Source organism: Trachurus trachurus, assembly GCF_905171665.1.
Source record: "Trachurus trachurus genome assembly, chromosome: 15".
Lineage (NCBI taxonomy): Eukaryota > Metazoa > Chordata > Actinopteri > Carangiformes > Carangidae > Trachurus > Trachurus trachurus.
Window position 1 is genome coordinate 18,082,870 of NC_139906.1, and position 9,792 is coordinate 18,092,661.

At 40.3% G+C, this 9,792-nt stretch overlaps 1 protein-coding gene across 3 annotated transcripts; it reads right to left on the reverse strand.

Annotated features, from left to right (window-relative positions):
• Window positions 1-496: 496 nt before the first annotated feature.
• On the reverse strand, window positions 497-8,944 carry LOC310997842 (serine/threonine-protein kinase ICK-like). 3 transcript variants are annotated; one of them, XM_083987662.1, is made up of 14 exons: window positions 8,658-8,944; window positions 7,353-7,622; window positions 7,010-7,064; window positions 5,438-5,559; window positions 5,249-5,328; window positions 5,003-5,135; window positions 4,734-4,905; window positions 3,639-3,806; window positions 3,162-3,542; window positions 2,568-2,776; window positions 2,011-2,153; window positions 1,670-1,786; window positions 1,449-1,556; window positions 497-1,319 (listed from the first exon to the last, which is right to left on the reverse strand). In XM_083987662.1, exons 2-14 carry the CDS (start codon window positions 7,451-7,453, stop codon window positions 1,168-1,170), a joined length of 1,941 nt encoding a protein of 646 aa, XP_083843788.1. In that variant the 5' UTR covers window positions 7,454-7,622; window positions 8,658-8,944; the 3' UTR covers window positions 497-1,167. The 3 variants fall into 3 exon arrangements, with proteins under 3 accessions (XP_083843788.1, XP_083843787.1, XP_083843789.1); XM_083987661.1 differs by having other exon boundaries at window positions 8,642-8,944; XM_083987663.1 differs by lacking the exon at window positions 8,658-8,944 and adding an exon at window positions 6,081-6,113 and having other exon boundaries at window positions 7,353-7,425.
• Between the last annotated feature and the right edge of the window lie 848 nt (window positions 8,945-9,792).

A 9,792-nucleotide genomic window follows, 5' to 3' on the forward strand; every position in this document is an offset into this window, starting at 1 on the left:
AAAAAAAAAAAAAAAGGCCAAATATCCTGGCTCCAGCATCTTAAATGTTAAGATTTTATGTTCTACCAATGTGTTATATTAAAGGAGTTAATCAGTCGAAACAACACATATTTGTGGTTTTTATGCTTTTGTTTGACAGGTAAAGAGGAGAGAGGAAAAAGACTGACCATTACGGGTGTCTTTCAATCGTAGTATACAAGTGCTAGTACAAATCCGTGGGTACTGACTTGATTCACCATATTCATGTATGGATAGCATTAAGAGTGAGATTTTACTGCCCTGGATTAACTCTGGCTGCAGATTAACCCAGCTGCTCTGCTGCACCAGGGCTCCTGTACTCACACTGTCACAGCTAATGGTCTGACATGGAAAATGGACTGGTGTGTAATATTTAATCATAAAGACCTTCTGTCACCAAATCAACGAAATATTCTAAAAATGACACATATTACATATTATGGTACCCAGTCAAAAGTTTAATTACAGTATATTCAATAACTGGCGGTTCAATATTACACTCAATTTGGCCGAGAGAATAGATCATGTTCATTTGAATCATGTTACTACTGAAACTAAAAACAGATTTACAGTGTGGCAACGACTTGCATTGTATTCATTGGAATTTAAATTACAGCACTGCTTTGAATGTCATTAATACAGAAACAATAGCAAACTGATTGACAAGGTGATCATTATAAAACAAACAGCAGCAATGTAAAAAAAAAAAAAGACACTGTTTTGTACAGAGGCAAAATAATTAGTCAGCCAAAAAACAAGTCACAGTGAAGTTTTCATAAAGTTATAATATGCATATTAAGTTTACAAGTTGGTGAACAACATTCAATGATAAATCCAATACAAAACTGAGGGTGTAACCTCTGCAGGACAGTAGTAAAGTTTGAGAAATACAAAATAAAACACTGAGGAGCAAATCTGAGCTCGAATTTTGGCTGGTTGCATTTAGCCGTATACATACATACATACACTTAAGATATTTTACAACTCACGACATCCATAGTACACATAATGAAACAAAAGTTATTGCTGTGCAAGATGTATGTACAGGTAATGATTACAAAATAACTAGGCCTACTCTTTGGAGGTGAAAGAGTTCGTAGGAGCGCAGATCTCACTGCTGTGGCACAGATCACAGCTCCAGGCAGGCCACTAGCGGTGTCCGTATTTGGCAGACCAGTCTGTTCGCCCATGGATAGTCTGTACTGGCGGGCGAGGCAGCGGGCCAGGGGTGCTCTTGTTGGCCAACGGCATGTTGCTGGAGCTGTTCATCTGACTCCGGCCAGACCGCCATGTTGCATAATCTGAAATAGTAATGAATATACAATGAACAATAACAGGTTTGGAGTTTTCTCTAAAAAACAGTTCATATTAGCTGAAACACAGACAGAGGAATATTGCAGGAAGCTCAAAGCACTAAAATCTTCACTCACTTGATGCTGTTGATTCCACTGAGGGACCCTGATGCCCTCTGTGACTCGCCGAACCAGTTTCTTTTTTGTAAAACGATGGCATGTATCCACCAGGGATTGTGTTTGTACCTGATATTAAACACAAACAAACAGATACATTCATTTGAATCTAGTCAACAGTGAGAATGATGCGCTGTAAAGTCTACTGTGAGGTTACAGTGTAAGATGCCCTGGGTCTTTACCATGAGCGCCTCTGCTCGGCAGAGTCCCTCCAAAAGGAATACTACTGTTGCCCCAAAGATGGCTGCCACTGAAGTCCTTACTGGCATTTATGGCCACATTCTTCTTTGTGCTGATACCTATAGGAGACAGCAAGAGATTATTAGATATAAAATATATAAGGCAGGGGAACAGCACCACAACTCAATTTCGCATTGAAATAGCCACAAAAAGTAAACAATCTACCGGTAGTTAATATATCGAATCAAACTGGATAGAAATTATACATTACAGATTGAGCTGCATCTTATCTTAATTGTAAACTGTTTTGATTAATGAGAGAAAAAAATTTAGAGAAAATTACCTGGTAAATATCTTGACTGCCTCAGGTAATGCTGTTTAGCAGAGGTGGTCCTACATGGCTCTTGATAAGATGAAGTCTTGTTCAGGTTTAAAGGTGCATCTTCCTTTCCACTGGAGCGGCTGTAATCCAAAACATTTCCATATCTGGAGGACAGAGGACATTCAGTGAGACTTAGGTGGAGTGGACAGGGGGACATTGGGTGGTTGTCACGTGGGGGTAGGGGGTGTAACACCTGTAGTTCCATCAAACTGTTAAGTGATAATGGACTTTTCTGTGATATTTGAATTTATTGAGATGCATCTGTATATACACAGGAGTGTAGAGGAGTATAAGACTGAAAAACAAAATACATGGATAACTCACGACCAAGGTGCTGAAACAAGAAGAGTTACAACTAAACCTGGTCTCAACTTAATGCCAGTAGTGGCACTGTGTATGTAGGGTGACTCGGGCATTAGATCTTGTCTGGCATTCAATGAATTATATCCCTACATCATTCAGTAGTGTTCAGATGTTATTACAGTGTTGGATGCACCAATGTCAGATGATGACCTCACCTGCTCAGGGCATCGTCCCCCTGCCTCGTTTTCTCTGTGGAGAAGCTGCTTTTTCCAAGAATACTTATGGACGTTAGATCCGTTTCCTCATAGTCGTCCCAGTCGTCACTCTTGAGGTGACCTGTCCCATGGCCCCAACGCCGCCGTCCTCCTTTAGGCTTCATCTGATAGCTCAGCAGGTTGGCATTTTCAGACTCCTGTCTTGTTTGCTAGAAGAACAGTCAACATTAATCGTGAATGTGAGTAACATTTTGCACAGTTACATGTTAGAAAAAAGCCTCGCTTTGATGGAATTACTCTGTACCACGTAACTACTGTAAATAAAAGAAGTGAAAACCAGCAAAAGGAACGGACCACTTGAAGAAGTTAGTATAAAATGAGGTGTTTACATCCCACAGACAGGTGTGTAAGAACCCAACTGAACAGGATTGCTGCATCTCAAACATCTACATTTGTATTGTATGAAGAGACTTGACTCATCCATCCACAGCAGGAAATAAGATAATATCTTAAATTTCATTATACACATTTAAAAATAACAAAACAACAACAGATATTTAGTTAATACACAGAAGCACACACATGATGTTTCACCTTGCTCTGGAGACTCTTGTCTATAATGTAAGGAAGATGGCTCTGTGGCGTTCCCTCAGTCTGCTCCTGCTTCAGGATGTGCTTTGGCTGCTGCTCTCGCATCAGCTCTGTGTGCCGTTGGTACGCTGCCGCCTGCGCAGCTGCAGATGCAGGGCAGGGCTGGATCTGCTGGAGAGGCCTGGAGGGGGAGCAGTGCTGGTTGGGGGGTGGAGGCTGGGAGGGGGGCACAGGCTTGAGCAGCAGAGGTTGCTGCTGCAGTGTCTGTTGTGACTGTAAAGGAGGCTGCAGTGGCACCAGCCCTGGCTGAGGTCGGCCCTGCTCCAGGATCTGCTGAGGAGTGCCTAAAGCCTGGCCTACATGGAAGTAGGAGTACCTGAGAGCCTGAGGAGATAAACACAACATCAGCAGCGTTCAGTGTGACCGGTCAGTTGTGACCGGTCAGTTGTGACGGCTGTGGAAGCAGAGCTCAGGCACTACCTGGGCAGAAGCTGGTCTCTTCTTGGGATCCCACTGAAGCAGGTCAGTCATCAGATGGATGGCCTCAGGGCTGGCATTTGGGATCAGTGTCTTCAGGTTACTGGGGACACACTGAGGCCAACGGAAGTTCATTGCACTCGCCAGCTGGAATCCCTCTGGCCAATCGTTCTAGAGGGAGAAGACACATTCTAACTCACACACTGACTTTACACCAGATCTACAGAGAAGTTATGTTTTTATAACTAAAGGAAATGTGCCTGTCCTTATACATACATTCATACAGTATTTCTACTACGTCATATGTACTCATTTGTTAGATTCACCGAAAAGAAAATACTAGGAATGTGCCTAAATATTCGCTTTTTTAGTTGTTACACCTGTAACATCACATCACAAGTCATTTACAACCACATTGAATTCGAAAAAAAGGTGCTGAGTGCAAATGCTTATCTCTTGATAACCATCTGTAATGGTGATGAATTACAGCTAGGTGTCACTAATTTGTCCAGTTTTGTGTGTGTGTGTGTGTGTGTGTGTGTCCCATATTGCTAGGTAATTAATTCAAGATCAACTGCAGCACTGCAATTGTTTGCAAATCAGCAGTTACATTTTTTGGTCACACTGCAAATACTCAGATGTGAGGAATATAAGGCTATTTGTTCTGATTTGTTCTGGTTTGCTGCACAAGTGCAATTAAACAGAGTGTCTTCACCGTCAATGCACTAACAGCAGGACATGAGTGCAACAGCAGCAGCTGCAGTTGTCCATCAGTGTCTGTACAGTGGGTGTGTTCGGCCATGTTCACTCAGAAGCTTTTAGACAAACCTCTCAGCCCAATACATGATCATCCACTATACTGCAGCTAATAAGCAGAATACACTTGACGGAAACCGATACTTCCGCCCTGAATTATTCTGTATCAAGTGCAGCTGAATTGTAAAGAGTTACGCAACTGGTGTGTGTGTCCTTGTGTGTTTAACATTTGTACTTGTTCACCTCTCTGTTTATATACACATTTTTTTTTATCAGTGAGGTTCAACCAAATGAGCCTTTCGAGCTGTGTATTTGTTGTGTTTCACATGTTATAAATATTACCTTTTTTGGTGTTCCCAAAACTTGGCAAATCTTGAATATGGTGTCCACTTCACTGGAGCCTGGGAAAAGGGGCCTGAGGGTATAAAGTTCTGCCATGATGCAACCAATTGCCCACTGGTCAATGGGTGAGCTGTAGGATATGGATCTGAGGAGCACCTCTGGGGCTCTGTACCTAGTGAAAACAGAGTGTGTACCAGGGCTTCAATACACTGAACTATGAGGTGTTCTGTTAGTTAGTTTTGTTTGTGCATTTCATTTTGTTGACTCACCATCTAGTTGAGACATAATCTGTGTACGGTGGTCGAGATCTGATCTCGCGGGCAAGCCCAAAGTCAGCTATTTTCACCAGCTCCGGGCCCATGCACAGAAGATTCTCGGGTTTCATGTCCCTGTGAAAAAACCCTAACAAAGACAAACTGCATGACTATCTTGATTCAAAGAAAGTTAAAAAAAAAATAAAAATAAAAATAAAGTGCTAGTTGTGCCACTTCAAATTTAGCAGTAAGCATACATACCATGTTTATGAATGAACGCGAGCCCCTGTAGTATCTGAAACATAATATTTCTGACGGCAGATTCGGGAAATAACCGAGTCCTGCAGCAAGACAGAAATGGATCCAAAAGTCAGTTAAACAACTAACCATTAACCAAAAACGGTTTTAATGTGGATGTGATGATGTAAAAATAACAGCTATGTTATTTACCTGTCTTTCATTAGCTGATATAAATTTTCCTTCATGTACTCAAATATAAAGTACAAGTGGTCATTTTCTCGGATTACCTCCTTGAGTTTGATCACATTCGCATGGTTGAGTTTCTTTAAGGACTGAAAAAATAAAGAGAGCTTGTGTAAGAATATGTAAAATGAATAAACAAAAAATTGTAGAATAAAAAGTAACTTTAACCATGCTGAATAATACACACAAGTCACTGCAGCACATTCAAAAGCATATCCTACAACTATAAAACAGCCTTCTTGTTAAAACATGGCTTGTGTAGGAACGCAATGTAGTTTGGGGGTAAATGCAAAGGTGGGATTTATGCTCAAAATTTAAGAAGGAAAAATGAATACAGAGTAATAGAAAGCAGGATGGACATATACTGGATACTTCTCCCATGCACTGGGATGATACAGGTTTAACCATGCTAAATTTTTTAGTAGGGACAAAAAGCTGTAAAGGGTTTTTTTGAGATTGTATGGTGTTACATGCTGTAATTACAATCTAATTAGCAGTAGTCTAAGGAACCAGCGTGGTCTACACATGTTTTGCTGCGTTGAGGTCAAGCTCTAAGAAAGGGGGATGTGTAGGGAACCAGAGCTCAAAACCAACAGCACACAACAATCACCTTCTACTCTTATAGCTGGTGTGTGACTTTCAGCTGCGAGGGAATTTAGACAGTAACAATGAACTGGGTTGGTGTGAAAACAAACAACAGGAAAGTTTTCAATATTTCACATGAAGGCTACAATTTATGGTACGCTAAACATATCATTGCATTACCCACAAATCATCAAGCAATCAATCCATTATGTAAAAAAACAAAAAACTTCTCTTGGAAAGATATTTTTTTTAAAAGTCACGAAAAATCAACCCAAACAGAGAGTTTTCTGGTCAGTACATCAGAACATATTTGATTGTGATGTTTATCTACCATCCACCATCTATATTTGCTCTGACAACTTTAATCAATGTTGACGTTTCAACTTTGAGCAAATTCTTGTACCATTTTAAAAGCTGTGCAAAAAAAATGTGTTTTCTTGTAACCACCAATCAGTGAGACCAAATGAATGGAATGACTTCCTCATAAAACATTTGCAAAATCACTTTCACGTTACTAAAATTATGAAAATATCACCAGATGAACCATTTCGGATACAACAAACAGGAGTTTTCCCAGTGCAAGTAACTTATTGATGCCCTCTGTTATCTGTGTCAGTGACCTCATAAAACACAAAGTGGTTCATTAAATTCAGCCTTGAGCAGTTATAGTATTGTTCCACTCATCTACTCCTTTGTAAGATTAGCTAGTAATGCATTGTGCCATACACACAACTGTGCCAATTATTGTGAGGCTTGGATAACAAGCCAAGTACAGTACATGAGCAAATATCAACTGACATCAGTTTGATCTCTAAGTACGGGAGGGTCAAGATGCAACTTCAAGCCCAGAAATGAGAAATCCCCCCCAAGGTGACTCTGGGTTGATTTTTCTACAATTCTTCTGTGCTATTCAAATGTGTGAAACTGTCAAAAATGTGGAGAACATGAACTCACCTTAACCTCGCGGAGGTTCATGCATTCTTCCCAGGAGTAGAATTTTCTTTTCATTCTGAAAAATATTGTTCCTGTTAACTAAAATGTTAAAAATGACATTGAATTGCATGTTGGTCTCTCTTTTTTCCGCATTTGTACTATCTGTAATAACCACAGAACAAAAGCCACACTTGACAATACTCATGTAGTTGCCCTGCATTGTTCTCACAGTAACACAGACCACTAGTTTTCAGGGAAAACAATACAGTATGGTGTAGAACATCATAGTTTAACTTGCAACAGTAACAAAGAAATGTGTTTCTAATTTTGCAGCAAAAAACACACACAACTTCAGGATACTCACTTCTTTATGGCAACTAGTTCTCCTGACTCCAAACTACGGCCGAGGATGACTGAGCCGTAGGTGCCATCCCCAAGCTGTCTGATGGTGGTGTATCTATTCATTATGCTTGTCCTTCCATAGCATCACCCGGGGGCAGATAATAATTGGGTTGAAGACAGAGGATGTGTTCACCTCCAGCTGCTGAATGCAACCAGATTTTCCTGTGACAACAGCAGAAGACCACGGGCAGAGCTGGAGGACTCATGGTGTCATGGATTTGCCTCCTTCAAGCTGAGAAAGTGAGGGAGGGAGGGACGTCAAGACTGATGTTAATTTTATAGCTGTATAAAAAGCAACCTACATGGCTCAAAAAATGCACATGACGTTGACTGAGCAGTAACTGGGACATTTAAGGATTGCAAAACATTAGTGCTTACAGTAGCTTAGAGAACATATTGAAGGATTTTGTGACAACTTATTTGCGATTTCATATGATCCCCAAAGCATTTAATTATCCTTTCCTCATTTTTCATTCATAGATCCACAATTTCCTGAGAATTTAATCCTCCGCGCTGCCATTCAATTTGTGTATATTCGTTTTGCATATTCACAGATGCAGGATTTTTCATTGAGATGAGGGAGAAATTAAGATGTAACGAAATATCAAGGAGGTAATCAAACCTCAAATTACACACACACATTGTGTAATATAGATCTATCCATGACCCAATAAGTGAATTTGTGTGTAACAGGTAGCTTTTGGAAAAAGGGTGTCGCCCTGACAACTTGATAGAGATAAGGATAAAAATGAACTAGACCACCGAGTGTTTGTTCACATCTTTAGACTGAAATGTTGCGGACAGTATTAGCCAGCTAACATATAGCCTATGTTTAAGCCTACAGCCATATTTACAACCATGTTAATTTCAAATTCTTCCTTTCGTAATGTTTGTTTCATACCCAGTTAACAACTGTAGCCGACCTCTCAGTTATTTCGTGTAAACAGTGCAGACTGAATTGCTAACGAAACGGTAATTTAGCACTAAATGTCAATTATTCTGATGTCATTCGTGCTTTTAGGTCCAGTTGTTTCGTCTTGCGGTCTTGGCTCGTCCGTTTGTGCGATTTAAGCTTAACTTTAGCGCGTCCTTTGAGCAGTTAGTGGCGCAATTAACACTAATTGCGTTGTGTTGCTGGTGTTGGCCCAGCTGCTGCCAAAACATCACAGCACTGGTAAAGACGAAGGGTCTCCCTCCCAACTGTCTGAAATAATAATTTAAAAAAAACGACAAACAGCAAAACACACTCACCGTCTTCACGTCAAACCGACAACAACACATAGCCGACCATCCGTAGTTACCATTCAACAAATGCCTGGGCGAAAACAACCGGCTGGCTGGATCAACCCTATCGCTCTGGATCAACCGCATCCAGAGGGTCCTGTACTCAACATAAATACAATTTCAGTTTGGCCCTTTGATGAGGGAAAAAGAAAGAGTACCCGTCGAAATCTCGCGTTACTTGTCTGTGAAAACAGTTTGCAGCAGCAGTCCCATCTCAACAAATCACAGCTCGCACACAAGATAGATGCAACAGCATTACTAAGATGTGAAGGTAAAACATTCATTTACAAATTGATAACCGATTAAATAGATCACTAATATCGTTAAACGACGTAATTGTAGTCATTTATAACACAGAAACAATAAAAAAAAGAGCAACATAAATACTACCGGAAAAAAAACAAGGCGTAGAACAAAGACGGAAGTGACGAGCGCGTAAACATCTCGCTGCGAGTTCATCTTCTTTGATCACATCTCCCACTTGACTAGGAACCAATGGACATTGTAATTTATGGCGCACAAGTGGTGTAAGAAGCAAACCGTCTTTGTAAGACGTAAAAGGTGGATGTTTTTCAGGCTAACGAATCATTTTTATAGTAGAGATTTCATAGAGTGGCGTCGCTTGTAAAATAGTCTGCACCACTAGCCAAACAGCTGTTGTGGAAGTAGCTACAGTAAACCGACGTCCCTCAGCCTCAGATGGCATCAATCAATAATAGTAAAAAGTTATGATAAAATATGTCAATAAGAAAGCCATAACCATTACATCAAAAGTGAAACTCATGTTGGTCAATGGCCATATTACCGGTATCACCACCTTTACTCACCCTTACTCTTTCAGACATTTCTGTTTTTAACGTGGAATTGTCTATAAGTATACCTGTTTTCTTTTATAATTGGACTTGGAGTCTGTGATTAAAGATACATATATAGGCTATTAATTGCATGGACTCAAATTATTATTATGAATTCACCACAAAACCATACGAAACAGACCCTGTATGAGACAGTTGCCATTGTACATCAACATAATCATGCGGTTAAAATGTAAAATTATTGAAGCTGATCAATGCACATAGAGTATATAACCCCCCCCCCCTCCCCCCGAGCAGACAGCA

Bases quoted from the DNA above. Each gene is read 5' to 3' on its own strand.
- LOC310997842 (XM_083987662.1), bottom strand. From the start codon at position 7,453: ATGAATAGATACACCACCATCAGACAGCTTGGGGATGGCACCTACGGC. The intron at 5,560-7,009 runs GTGAGTTCATGT...TTATTTTTTCAG, and splicing joins TGAACCTCCGCGAGGTTAAG to TCCTTAAAGAAACTCAACCA. The intron at 5,136-5,248 runs GTATGTATGCTT...TGTCTTTGTTAG, and splicing joins CGCGTTCATTCATAAACATG to GGTTTTTTCACAGGGACATG.